This window comes from Chlorocebus sabaeus, chromosome 16 (assembly GCF_047675955.1).
Source record: "Chlorocebus sabaeus isolate Y175 chromosome 16, mChlSab1.0.hap1, whole genome shotgun sequence".
In the NCBI taxonomy this organism is placed as follows: domain Eukaryota; kingdom Metazoa; phylum Chordata; class Mammalia; order Primates; family Cercopithecidae; genus Chlorocebus; species Chlorocebus sabaeus.
This window is the reverse complement of record NC_132919.1, coordinates 3,488,254-3,502,642: the sequence shown is the minus strand read 5'-3', so window position 1 is coordinate 3,502,642 and position 14,389 is coordinate 3,488,254. Positions and strand designations below refer to the sequence as shown.

The 14,389-nt window shown below is 51.2% G+C and overlaps 1 protein-coding gene across 1 annotated transcript in view; it reads left to right on the top strand.

The window, feature by feature from the left end:
* SHPK (sedoheptulokinase) overlaps positions 1–14,389 on the top strand; it is a 29,476-nt gene that overhangs the window by 3,123 nt on the left and 11,964 nt on the right. Inside the window, exons 2-5 of the mRNA XM_008009873.3 lie at positions 2,377–2,518; positions 9,841–10,024; positions 10,582–10,734; positions 12,817–12,992. Coding sequence (XP_008008064.3) covers positions 2,377–2,518; positions 9,841–10,024; positions 10,582–10,734; positions 12,817–12,992 — 655 coding nt within the window. The remainder of the gene's footprint in view (positions 1–2,376; positions 2,519–9,840; positions 10,025–10,581; positions 10,735–12,816; positions 12,993–14,389) is intronic.

Genomic DNA, 14,389 nt, shown 5'->3' with positions numbered 1-14,389 from the left:
TTTCAGTCCCACCCGGTGTGCCACACCTGTCTAATGAAGTGCTTAGCGGAGGCCAGTCATGACCCCCCCACACCACGTATGAATTGTGCTCTGGGACAAACAGCGCTGCTGTGATTCAGTCTGTGTAGCAGAGGGCTTCTCAACCTTGGCGCCGCTGGCATTTTGGGCTGCATAGTTTTTGTTGTGGTGAGGGGTGTCCTGCGCGTTGTAGGATGTTTAGCAGCATCTCTGGCCTACTAGATGCCGGCCACGCTTGCCCCTCTTCCCCAGATGTGACAACCAGAAATGTCTCCATGTTGCCAAGTGTTCTGTGGGTGATAAAACCACCCCGAGTAGGAACCAGTGATGTATAGTCATATCTGCGGCCGGGCGCGGTGGCTGACGCCTGTAATCCCAGCACTTTGGGAGGCCGAGGCGGGCGGATCACTTGAGGTCAGGAGTTCAAGACCAGCCTGGCCAATATGGTGAAACCCTGTCTCTACTGAAAATACAAAAATTAGCTGGGCGTGGCGATGCGTGCCTGTAATCCCAGCTACTTGGGAGGCTGAGGCAGGAGAATTGCTTGAACTCGGGAGGCGGAAGTTGCAGTGAGCTAAGATCGTGCCATTGCACTCCAGCCTGGTGACAAAGTGAGACTCTGTCTCACAAAAAAAAGAAATGTAACTCCTACAAATGGAGCCAGGCGTGGCCTTTTCAATTTTCTAGCTGCCCTATTAAAAGAAATAAAAAAAAACAAATGAAATTAATTTTAATTTCATATTTTATTTAACCCAGTGTATCCAACACATTATCATTTTGATGTATGATAATCCAGGCTGGGTGTGGTGGCTCACACCTGTAATCCCAGCATTTTGGGAGGCCGAGGCAGGCGAATCCCTGAGGTCAGGAGTTGGAGACCAGCCTGGCCAACATGGTGAAACCGCCTCTCTACTAAAAATACAAAAATTAGCTGGGCATGGTGGTTTGAGCCTGTTATCCCAGCTACTCAGGAGGCTAACGCAGGAGAATCGCTCGAACCTGGGAGGCGGAGGTTGCAGTGAGCCAAGATTACGCCACTGCACTCCAACCTATGCAGCCATATGCAGCTCACGCCTATAATCTCAGCTACGGGGAAGGTTGAGGCAGGAAGATCACTTGATCCTAGAAATTTGAGACCAGCCTGGGCAACATAGTGAGACTCCACGTGGCCATGGGTTTAAGAAAAAGGATTAAATGAGATAGTGTATATTTTTTGTCATACTAGATTGTAGTCTGATGCGTGTTTTCTATTTACATCTCAATTCGGACTAGCCACATGTGGCTAACGATTTTGGTATTGGACAGTGAGGGTATAAACAAATGTCTCTTCCCAGAACCCTTCTTCCTCCCCACCACCCCCATGTCCCCACCCTGCTCTTCTTTCCTCCTTCTGGGGATCCTGCGTAGCCACCTGGCTCCTCTGTGCCTCTTGTCTTCCACTTCCTCTTGGCTGTGGTCTCTCTTGCCTGTAGAATCCTTGCTGGGCTGTGGGGCTACTCCCTAGGAAAAGGCTGTGCTTCCTCTGAACTCCTTGCCCCATCCTACCCCTCCTCTCCTCCCTTCTTTCTCTTCCTTTGTTCCTGCTTGTTAGGAGCCAAGAGCTGCCCCTGACCAAGGCCGCAGGCGGACAGGGGCAGGTGAAAGGTTTCCAAGGAGGGGAAGACAGCTCTCCCTGGAGGGAAGCAAGACGTCTGAGAACTCAGCCTTCGAATGCCTTTCTAAGATCTTAGCTTTGCTAGTTCCTCAGAGAGCTGACATTTATTGGGGGGTGAGCCACAACTCTCTTCCCCTTTTTCTTTTCTGAACTTTCTGTGGATTCCTCTAGTTGTTTTTTTTTCTTTTTGAGATGGAGTCTCACTCTGTCGCCCAGGCTGGAGTGCCATGGCACAATCTCGGCTCACTGCAAACTCCGCCTCCCAGATTCAACCGATTCTCTTGCCTCAGTCTCCTGAGTAGCTGGGACTACAGGTGTGCGCCACCATACCCGGCTAATTTTTCGTCTTTTTAGTAGAGACGGGGTTTCATCATGTTGGTTGGCCAGGCTGGTCTCGAACTCCTGATCTCAGGTAATCCGCCCATCTCGGCCTCCCAAAGTGCTGGGATTATAGGCTTGAGCCACTGTGCCTGGCCTTGTTTCTTCTGTTTATAGCACAGAGAATGCTGTTCTCAGCTGAGTCTGACCCCAGTGGAGGGCAGGCCTGGGCAGTTTGCCGCAACTCACCGGCAGCAGCACCTCAACTGTGAAGCTGGGGCGTGGACGCTGCCCACCGCATTCCTGCTCCAGGACGTCCTGGGAGGCCCGCGCCTCCCCCTGCCCGCATGTCTGCCCCTGCCCAGTGTGTTCTCTTCTGCTTCCAGGGGCGGGAGCAGGATGTGAGCAGAATCCTCCAGGCCCTGCACGAGTGCCTTGCTGCCCTTCCCCGGCAGCAGCTCCGGAGCGTCGTGGGCATCGGGGTGTCAGGCCAGATGCATGGAGTCGTGTTTTGGAAAACAGGCCAAGGTATGCTGGGCTCGGGGATGGTCTCAGGCTGGTAGCAGTCACTTCCAGAACGAGAGCAGGGCCGCATGAGAGCAGGGCCGCATGAGAGCAGGGCTGCATGAGAGCAGGACCGCAGGGCTTTCTGAGAAGGGTCGGGTCATCCTGCACTGGGAATAGGGTCTTGTTTCTCGGAACGGATGAACACGGGCTGCCTCCTGCATGGGTGAGCATTCTGCTTGTACCAATGTGAGGTGAACAAGGGGACTGCCCACTCCCACGTCATCAGCACGTTATCCACGAAGAGGGATCCACGAAGAGGGATCCACGAAGAGGGATCCACGAAGAGGGATCCACGAAGAGGGAAGACAGCGTTTTCTTGGCTTCTCCTGAAGGATTCAGCGGAGTGCCTTTTCCACAGCGTTCTCTTTACCGTGTCAGTATCTCAGAACGTTAGTGCAGACAACCGAGAGATGGGCTGTAGCCGCAGGAGATGCCAGGACACAGAGGGCACGCTTTTGAATTGGGGCACATTTGTCGTCGTTTACATATTTGTGATTTTGAAAATTCCAGGGCATATCTTTTTTTTTTTTTTTGAGATGGAATTTCACTCTTGTTGCCCAGGCTGGAGTGCAGTGGTGTGATCTCGGCTCACTGCAACCTCCGCCTCCCGGTTTCAAGAGATTCTCCTGCCTCAGCCTCCCGAGTAGCTGGGACTACAGGCGCCCACCACCTCGCCCAGCTAATTTTGTATTTTTAGTAGAGATGAGGTTTCACCATGTTGGCCAGGATGGTCCTGATCCTTTGACCTTGTGATCCACCTGCCTCGGCCTCCAAAAGTGCTGTGATTATAGGCGTGAGCCACTGTGCCTGGCCATATATATATATATATGTGTGTGTGTGTGTGTGTGTGTGTGTATATATATATATTTAAGATGGAGTTTCACCATTGTTGCCCAGGCTGGAGTGCAATGGCGCAAACGCAGCTCACTGCAACCTCTGCCTCCCGGGTTCAAGTGAGCCTCCTGCCTCAGCCTCCAGAGTAGCTGGGACTACAGGTGCCCGCCACCACGCCCAGCTAATTTTTGTACTTTTAGTAGAGACGGGGTTTCACCATGTTGGTCAGGCTGGTCTCAAACTCCTGACCTCAAATGATCCACCCGCCTCAGCCTCCCAAAGTGCTGGGATGACAGGTGTGAGCCACTGCGCCTGGCCGGCATATCCTTTTTATGGGTTCAGTTGCTAAGCATTTCTAGTTGGTTGTCTTATGAAGGTCTGCCCCAGTACAGAGGTGGGTAACCTGTTCTATTTGGCCTTGAGGAGGAGAGAACTAAGACAGTAAAACCACAATGAGCACTTCACATGCCTGGTGCCTGGCTGAGGACATCAGTTGCATGATCTCGTTGGATATTCCAAACCACCCGGTCACAAAGGTTACACTGTTGTCCCCATTGTGCAGGTGAGAGGTTGAGGTTCAGAGAGGTTAGAATCATATGCTCAGGGTCATATTTCCGGAAGTGAACCCCACTTTTGAATCCAAGTCTGTTCAAGGAGCTTTTATTGATTGATTGATTGATTGATTGATTGATTTTGAATGGACTCTCACTCTGTCGCCCAGGCTGGAGTGCAGTGGCACGATCTCCGCTCACTGCAAGCTCCACCTCCCGGGTTCACGCCATTCTCCTGCCTCAGCCTCCCGACTGGCTGGGACTACAGGCGCCTGCCACCACGCCCAGCTAATTTTTTATATTTTTAGTAGAGACGGGGTTTCACCATGTTAGCTGGGATGGTCTCGATCTCCTGACCTCGTGATCCTCCCGCCTCGGCCTCCCAGAGTGCTGGGATTACAGGCGTGAACCACCGCGCCCGGCCTCAAGGAGCTTCTAAAGGCCTGCCGGGGTTGTTTTTGGTGAAGGACCAGAGCTGCAGGGGGACACAGTGGCTTAGTGAGAGTATTCCCAGCAGAATGTCCAAGGAAGGATGAGACTCCTGTAGGAAGTTGGGAGCTCCCGGTTATGGCAGGCATTAAAAAAACTTTTTAAGGCCAGGTGTGGTGGCTCACACCTGTAAATCCCAACACTTTGGGAGGCCGAGGCAGGAGGAGTATTGCGTAAGGCCAGGAGTTCAAGACTAGCCTGGGCAACATAGTGGGACCCCCGTCTCTACAAAAGATGTGAAAATAAGTTGGGTGTGGTGCTGCATGTTTGTAGTCCCAGCTACTTGGGAGGCTGAGGTGAGAGGATCACTGGAGCCCTCGAGGTTGAGGCTGCCGTGAGCTGTGATTGCTCCACTGCACTCCAGCCTGGGCTACAGAGCAAGACCCTGTCTCAGAAAACAACAACAAATCAAACTTTAAAAGAAATTGTATTGGCCAGGCACGATGGCTCATGCCTGTAATCCCAGCACCTTGGGAGGCTGAGGCGGGCAGATCACGAGGTCAGGAATTAGAGATCAGCCTGGCCAACATGGTGAAACCCCATCTCTACTAAAAATACAAAAATTAGCTGGGTGTGGTGGTGGGCGCCTATAATCCCAGCTACTCGAGAGACTGAGGCAGGAGAATCACTTGAACCCAGGAGGCAGAGCTTGCAGTGAGCCGAGATCGTGCCACTGCACTCCAACCTGGGCGACAGAGCAAGACTCTGTCTCAAAAAAAAAAATGGAAATTATAAAAGATTTAATTTAGACAAACAAAAATAGGGAGAATAGTGCAACATATACCCATCACTCAGCTTCAACAAAATCAACATTTTACTGCAGATGAACATTTTAAGCAGATGGATGGCTACTTTGGGGGGCTGTAGTTATGAGGATTTGAACATTGGCTTCATCCCTTTCTGCATGGAGAGTCGGCAATGTAGAGTGCCCTGAAGTGCATGGTGACTCGTCTGTCAGTGGGACTGGCATTTAGTGATGCACGCTTTAATCACCCCCAGGATGGGGCCGGGCAATCGTAGGAGCCGATGCAGACTCCTCCTCCTCCCCTTCCTCCCTCCTGTCCGCCTATCGTCGGGCCCGCCGGGACCATGGGAGCTGCTTGGCACCAAGCAGTGGCGGGAGCACAAGGCGATTAGGGTGTCAAGGCTAACCTCTCAGAGGGAGTCTAGATTGTAAAAGCTTTTAAAACTCCTTAATTTTGCATTAATGAGAATAAATGTCCTTTTAATACGAAAACCCTTTCCGAAGAGGACAGCAGAGAGCTGATGATTGTGGTCCGGTCACGTGCCTTCCTTTCTGCCTGTCTCCTGGGCTCTCTAACAACCACACAAACCATCAGCCACATCGTTGGAAAGAGCTGCTTCATATTTTATCGAGCCAGCCCACATGCCTCCTGGGTTTGTTTTCTGTTTCTGGGAAGGAGGAAAGCCACAGTTCGGTGACGGTGAACCTGCTTAGTGGAGTCAAGTGAAATCACATTTGGGATCCAGTCTTGCCGATTTTAATGGCAGCCTTAATTCAGTTTGGTTTCCCTACCTACAGCATATAAAGCCCTTTGCTGGGCCCTGGGGGAGAGATAGAAATGAAGGAACGAAGCCTCTACTTTCCAAAACAGTCAACACAGATGGGCGGGAGTAACTTGAGCAGAGAGCTAAGTGCTTCAGTGAGGGCACCCCGAGCGAGCTGGAGGGGAGGAGAGGGAGCGATTAGTGTCTTCTGAAAGGCCTGTGGTTACGCCGGTTTCCACACTCCATTTTCAGGCTCAGTAAAAGCAGAAGAGAAACCAGGATCATAAAAGAAAGCTAAAAGGCGAGCAGCAGACAGGGAGAAAATATCTGGTAGTGAATAGTGGACAAAGGACAGGTCAGTACATGCAAAGAACCAGTAACTAAGAGAGAACAAGCAGCCCTGTGGAAAAACGGGCGAAGGACACCAACAGGTTATTCCTAGAAGAGGAATCACAAATGGCTAGTACACATCTGGAAAGATGTTCAGCGTCGTTAGTAATTAGAGCAGTGCGGATGAAAACAACAACGCAACACTCTCCACCCATCGGATGGTAAGAAATCAAAATGTTCAGTAATGTCGAGAGTTGGCAAAGGGAGTGGAAAACTGGTATTTATTTTTGTTTTTTTTTTTTTTTTTGAGATGGAGTCTTGCTCTTGTCGCCCAGGCTGGAGTGATCTGGGTTCACTGCAACGTCTGCCTCCTGGATTCAAGTGATTCTCCTGCCTAAATCTCCCCTCCCGAGTAACTGTTATTACAGGCACCTGCCACCATGCCTGGCTAATTTTTTTTTTTTTTTTTGAGATGGAATCTTGCTGTGTTGCCCAGGCTGGAGTGCAGTGGTGCGATCTCGGCTCACTGCAAGCTCTGCCTCCTAGGTTCACGCCATTCTCCTGCCTCAGCCTCCCGAGTAGTTATGACTACAGGCGCCCGCCACCAAGCCCAGCTATTTTTTTTTTTTTTTTTGGTATTTTTAGTAGAGAAGGAGTTTCACCATGTTGGCCAGGCTGGTCTTGAACTCCTGACCTCAAGTGATCCACCTGCTTCAGCCTCCCAAAGTGCTGGAATTACAGATGTGAGCCACCGCGTCTGACGAGGTAACAGATATTGAGGATACAAATAGAAGCACTAGCATCTAAATAATAGGAGACCGGAAAGGGAAAAATAAAAATGGAGAGGAGGAAATCATTGAAGAAATAATGGAGAAAAATTTCCTATAATTGGCAAAATAAGATGGAACACCCCAGCCTGAAAGGGCCCATAGAACGTCATAGAGGAGATAAAGACAACGCCCAGCTAGATATATTCTAGCGAACATTTAAGGATTTCAAAGACAGAATTCTAAAAGCTTGCAGAGCAAAAGATCAGATCTCATAAGAATAAGGGTCAGATTGACATTAGATTTTTTTCAACAGCAACACTCCATGTGAAAAGACAATGGAGTAGTATTTTTTTGTTTGTTTTGTTTTTCTGAGATGGAATCTCACTCTGTCGCCCAAGTTGGAGTGCAGTGGCGCGATCTCAGCTCACTGCAACCTCCGCCTCCTGGGTTCAAGCGATTCTTCTGCCTCAGTCTCCCGAGTTGCTGGGATTACAGGCATGCGCCATCATGCCTGGCTAATTTTTGTATTTTTTGTAGAGATGAGGTTTCTCCATGTTACCCAGGCTGGTCTCGAACTCCTGACCTCAGATGATCCGCCTGCCTCAGCCTCCCAAAGTGCTGGGATTATAGGCGTGAGCCACCGCGCCTGACCAGGAGTAATATTTTGATGACCTATTGCGGCGTAACAAACTACCTCCAACCTAGTGACTGAAAGCAACAAGCATTTATCATCTCTCATGATTTTTTGGGTCAGGGATTGGGCAAGGCTTGGCCCACTGCTGCTCGTCCATGGAGATGGTGGAGGTTGCTTCATCTGGTGGACAGACTGGTCGGGTCATGATGGCTTTACTCAATGCCTGGTACCTTGGTGGGGAAGGCTGGAGGCTGGGCTCACCTGGAAATGGTATGCCGGCTGCTCTTTGCCCGTGCTCTCCTCAGCATGGCGGCCTCGGTGTAGTTGCACTTCTTATCTGGAGGCTGATTGCTCCAGAGAGAGTTATGTAAGAGGCTTGGGTGGGAGCTGCAATGCTTCTTATGACCTAGCCTTGGGAGTCCCAAGATGTCACTGCCTCCACATTCTCCTGGTCAAGCACGTCACCCAGGTGATTCTATATTCAAGGAAAGAGGATTCAGATGCCACCTCTTAGTGGGAGGAGTAGTGAAGAATTTGCGACAGTCGACCGCAAAAAGTGCTTTTAAGCATGGAAGGGAAGGAACTCAGAACCAGACTGTTATAACGGATCAAACTGGCATTCAAAGATGGGAACATGAAAAATATCTGGAGTTATCTGGGTCTTCAGACACTGCCTGGAAAGACTGACACTGAAATTGGCCTTGGGCGAAATCACTGAATCAGAGCAGAGAGAAATCCAGAGGATGTCACAAGGCACAAACGAAAAAAATCTCATGGTCAGAATTTTTTTTTTTTTTTTTTTTTTTGAGACGGAGTATCGCTCTGTCTCCCAGGCTGGAGTGCAGTGGCCAGATCTCAGCTCACTGCAAGCTCCACCTCCCGGGTTTACGCCATTCTGCCTCAGCCTCCCAAGTAGCTGGGACTACAGGCGTCCGCCGCCTTGCCCGGCTAGTTTTTTTTTTGTATTTTTTTTCAGTAGAGACGGGGTTTCACCATGTTAGCCAGGATGGTCTTGATCTCCTGACCTCGTGATCCGCCCATCTCGGCCTCCCAAAGTGCTGGGATTACAGACTTGAGCCACCGCGCCCGGCCCAGATTTTTTTTTTTTTTTTTTTTTTTTTGAGACGGAGTCTCGCTCTGTCGCCCAGGCTGGAGTGCAGTGGCGCAATCTCGGCTCACTGCAAGCTCCGCCTCCCGGGTTCACGCCATTCTCCTACCTCAGCCTCCCCAGTAGCTGGGACTACAGGCGCCCGCCACTGCACCCGGCTAATTTTTTTTTCTATTTTTTAGTAGAGACGGGGTTTCACCATGGTCTCAATCTCCTGACCTTGTGATCCGCCCGCCTCGGCCTCCCAAAGTGCTGGGATTACAGGCGTGAGCCACCGCGCCCGGCCCCCAGATTTTTTTAAAGTAAATTTGGACGTCTAAAAATCAATCAGGGCCAGGCGTGGTGGCTCATGCCTGTAATCCTAGCAGTTTGGAAGGCTGAGGCGGGTGGATTGCCTGAGCTCAGGAGTTGGAGACCAGCCTGGGCAGCATGATGAAACCCTGTCTCTACTAAAAAATCAAAAAAATTAGCTGGGCGTGGTGGCGTGGGCCTGTAGTCTCAGCTACTTGGGAGGCTGAGGCACAAGAATCGCTTGAACCTGGGAGATGGAGGTTGCAGTGAGCTGAGATCGTGCCACTGCATTCCAGCCTGGGGGACACAGTGAGACTCTGTCTCAAAAATAAAATAAATAAAATAAAATAAAATAAAAATCAATCAGCTAAGACCTAAGGAAAAGAGAAAATTTACTGGTAGTCAAGTAGCAGGAAGCCTAGATAATGTTGTCATGTTGAGGGTTGGAGGGACAGAGACCAGAGGACTTGAGATTGTGCCAGACATCTTCTCTTATGGGATGTGGGGAGATGCGATATCAACTTCAAAAAAGAATAAAAACAGAGAAGTGTGGCAAACGGAGGGAGTATGTGACGTGCCCAGGGTCCCACAGTCATGTGGTAGAGGCAAGCACTAAAGCCAATGCCATCAGGACCCACAGGTGCGCCAGGCTTTATCATGGGACCATTCGCACATATTTTGTCACTCACCAGCAGAGTAGTATCAAGGCCGCGCCATGCCTAGTCAATTGCTCTTTTCTTCATTGCTGGCCGTCTCTTTTGTTCCAGGCTGTGAATGGATAGAGGGAGGGACTGCCCCTGTGTTCGAGCCCCGAGCTGTTAGCCACCTGGTCACGTGGCAGGATGGCCGATGCAGCAGCGAATTCCTGGCCTCTCTACCCCAGCCGAAGTCTCATCTCAGTGTGGCCACGGGCTTTGGCTGTGCAACTATCTTCTGGCTTTTGAAATATTGGTACGGGCAACTGCACTTTGACTTGGGGGCCGGGTTTCTGGGAGGATGAGAATGGGCCGGGGCTGTGTCCGCATCGCCCCGCCTGCTGGGCTCTGCTGCAGTGAGCGTGTCTTGGCAGGACAAGAGGGAGCGTGGCCTGGACCTAGATTGGGTCCAGAACCGCATCCTTTTGCAGAGGGTTCTCTATTGGTTATCCAGTTCCCACCCAGATGGGAAAAGGAAGGGACAGAGAGGGCAGGTGACTTGCCGAGGGTCACAGGGAGAATTTGCAGTGTGTTCAGGCCTGTGAGGCTGCTGCGGAGGTTGACGTCTGCTTTCCCAGGCTTGACACTTTCTCCTCTGAGGCCCTTCCCCTGGGGCTGACTTAGGCTGGCTTTGCTTGAAGCAGCTGGAAGGTCCTAATCCCAAGGACCCAGCTGGACTTGAGCCATAGCATGTGGGGTTGTGGCTGCCACCTGGCCATGGCACAGCTGGTCCCCGCTGCCTGCTGCTAGATGCGGCACATGCTCCCGAGTTCATGTTGTACCATGTTGAGTTGTTTTTGGTATGAAAAACAGCCCAGAGTTCCTGAAGTCCTACGACGCAGCCGGCACCATCCATGACTATGTGGTTGCCATGCTGTGTGGCTTGCCGAGACCCCTGATGTCCGACCAGAACGCTGCTAGCTGGGGCTATTTCAACACGCAGAGCCAAAGCTGGAACGTGGAGATGTGAGTATCACATCCCTGCAGGCTGTTCCTCCTGCTCCAATCCGAAGGGCAACCCCAGAGCCGATGCTTCAGTGGGAGCTTTCCCATCTGGGAGTGGTGGAGGGTTCCAGGAGGCCAGGATCAGGGTCCAGTGCCCCCAGCCTGTCCCAGTCACGGGGCATGGGTGGGCCAAGTGTAAGCAGAGCCCTGAGCCCTGGGGTAGGGGCTTCAGCCATGCTGTCCTCCTCCGCAGCCCCCCAGACCCCGGGTGGGCTGTTCCTTCTCTGTGACCGTGGGCCCAGTCTGTAGGTTTCAGAGTACAGCTTTCACTCTTTAATACTTAAACTTACAGGGTCGGGCACAGTGGCTCACACCTGTGATCCCAGCATTTTGGGAGGCTGAGGCGTGTGGATCACCTGAGGTCAGGAGTTCGAGACCAGTCTGGGCAACATGGCAAAACCCCATCTCTACTAAAAATACAAACATTAACTGGGCATGCTGGCAGGTGCCTGTAATCCCAGCTACTCCAGAGGCTGAGGCAGGAGAATCACTTGAACCTGGGAGGCGGATGTTGCATTGAGCCGAGATTGTACCACTGCACTCCCGCCTGGGGGACAGAGCGAGACTCTGTCTCCAAAAAAAACAAAAAAGAACTAGAGATAGTAGGCTTGAAGGATGCCTTTTAAGTTCTTTTAAACAATCATTTGCCTTTTCAGGTACAGAAATCCAGTGCCCTGTAAGTTCACTTCCTTCAGGGCCCAAATTCTGAGCTCTGAAATAAAACAAAAAGCACCTGGTAGTTCAGGTAAAGGACTTTCCAGCATGTTGTGTGCAATTGACAGCCCCCCATTCACTAACGCTGAGTGACGAATGCATTTGATATTCAGGAGCTTGCTGCGTTTGACTTTGGTTTGGACTGTGCTAACCAACCATAATGGCGCCGAACCTCCGGCTGCCTCCGTTTGCAGGGTTTTTGAGTTCCCTTCAAACAGGGGAGGCTGGACTTGATCACGGCTGCTTTATGTTGTTTGTTTTCTTTCCTGGAAGGTGAATCCTAAGCTTATGAAAGCCAGTGCACTCTACTGACAAAGCCTAAGCTCATGGTTTTAAAAAAGCCAGAGAAGCTGCCTGTGACGGCTCTGAATTCTAGCCCCTCTTCGGCCACGTGTGTCCTATAGCACTTTCCTGTGCAGAGTTTCCTGGAAACAAACAACAAAAAAGAAAGCAGCTGGGTGTGGGGGAGTACGCCTGCTTGGGAGGTTGAGGCGGGAGAATTGCCTGAACCTGGGAAGTTGAGGTTACAGTGAGCAGTGATCATACCACTCCACTCCAGCCTGGGTCACAGAGCGAGACCCTGTCTGAAAAAAAGAAGGAGCCGGGTGCGGTGGTTCATGCTTGTAATCCCAGCACTTTGGGAGACTGAAGCGGGTGAATCATGTGAGGTCAGGAGTTCGAGACCAGCCTGGCCAACATGGCGAAACCCCATCTTTACTAAAAATACAAAAATTAGCCGGGCATGGTGGTGTGCGCCTGTAATCCCAGCTACTAGGGAGGCTGAGGCAGGAGAATCGCTTGAACCTGGGAGGCAGAGGTTGCAGTGAGCCGAGATGGTGCCACTGCACTCTAGTCTGGGCAACAGAGCAAGACTCTGTCTCAAAAAAATAAATAAGTAAAAAAGAAAGAAAGAAGGAAAGAAAAGGAAGGAAGGAAGAAAGGAAGGGAGGGAGGAAGGAAGGAAGGGGAAAGGAAGGAGGGAGGGTGGCGGGGAAGGGAGGAAGGAAGGGAGGGAAGGAAGGGAGGAAGAGAGGGAAGGAGGGAAGGGATGGGAGAGAGGGAAGGAATGGAGGGAGGGAGGGAAGGAAGGGAGAGAAAGAGGGAAGGAGGGAAGGGAAGGAAGGGAGGGAGGGAGGAAAGGAGTAGAGAGACGGAGGGAAGGGAGGGAGGGAGGGAGGGAGGGAGGGGGAAAGGTGTGGAGAGACGGAGGGAAGGAAGGGAAGGAAGGGAGGGAGGGAGGGAGGGAGGGGGAAAGGAAAGAAGGGAGGGTCCCTTAAACTCCAGAAACCTAAGTGTGGGTCCATGTAGGTGTCCACTTTTGTTTTACAGACTGAGGAGCTCAGGTTTTCCCGTCCACCTGCTCCCGGACATCGCTGAGCCTGGCAGTGTGGCAGGCAGAACTTCCCACATATGGTTTGAAATCCCAGAGGGGACGGAGGTGGGAGTGGCCTTGGGTGATTTACAGGCCTCTGTCTATTCCTGCATGGCCCAGAGGACAGATGCAGGTAAGTGTTTCTTTTGTTCTGTCCTCAGACTTACACTGTCACCTGCCTCGTAAGCACCAACTCTGTGCGAGTCTGCAGGCATGCGGAGCTTAGCAGTCTCGGCATCCTGCCGGAGATCATTATTCTGTAAAGGTGAAAAGCACCCTCTTCCTTGCAGGTAAAATCCTCTATTGAGGGAGCTTACAGGCCAGCAGGGCAAATTCTGTCCCTGAGCACCGACCATCTGTGCTGACCCGCTATGGGGTCGGGTGAGGGAAATGGCTCTTTCCAGCTGTCTGGTTTCTATGTGACTACGGGCCCAAGAAAACAGATGAGCTGATGAGGGTTTTGGTTACTGTGTGTTTGTCAATGGAAGTGATGTCAGATCTGATTAGAAGTGCAGAATAGGCCGGGCGCGGTGGCTCACGCCTGTCATCCCAGCACTTTGGGAGGCCGAGGCGGGCGGATCACAAGGTCAGGAGTTCAAGACCTGCCTGGCCAAGATGGTGAAACCCTGTCTCTACTGAAAATACAAAAATTAGCTGGGCGTGGTGGCGGGCGCCTGTAGTCCCAGCTACTGGGGAGGCTGAGGCAGAGAATTGCTGGAATCCAGGAGGCAGTGGTTGCAGTGAGCCGAGATCACGCCACTGTACCCCAGCCTGGGTGACAGAGTGAGACTCTCTCAAAAACAAAACAAAACAAGAAAATGCAGAATATTTTCTGTATTCATGGTAAGGGTAGAGGTAGCCGTGTCTAGGGCAGGGGTTGGCTCTTTTTCTCTAAAGGGCAGAACATATTTTCTGTAAATATTTTCGGCTTTGTGGATCATGCAGTCTGTGTTGTAACTGCTCAGCTCTGCTGTAGGAGTTTGAAACCAGCCCTAGACAATGTGTGAATGAACGGGCATCGCTGTGTTCCAGTAAAACATTGTTCATAGACACTGAAATAGGAATGCCATATAATTTTCATGTGTCATGAAAAATTCTTCTTTTAATTTCTTTTCAACCATTTAAAAATGTGAGAACGTGGGGCGACGTGGTGCTTGGTGGTGCTGCGAGGCCAGAGCCCAGGGCTGGTGGCCATGTTGTCAGGTACTCACAGGTTGACAGCAGAGGAGGGGAACCAAGCTATGCTCAATCTGAAAGCAGCAGGATGGTCGGAATTGAGTGAGAGAGAGATGCTATCTACAAAGCATTCTCCTTCCAACATTTTTTTTTTTTTTTTTTTGACATGGAGTCTCACTCTGTCTCTCAGGCTGGAGTGCAGTGGCGCGATCTCAGCTCATTGCAACCTTCGCCTCCCGGGTTCAAGCGATTCTCCTGCCTCATCCTCCCGAGTAGATGGGACTACAGGCATGTGCCACCACTCCTAGCTAATTTTTGTATTTTTAGTAGAGACGGGGTTTCACCATGTTGGCC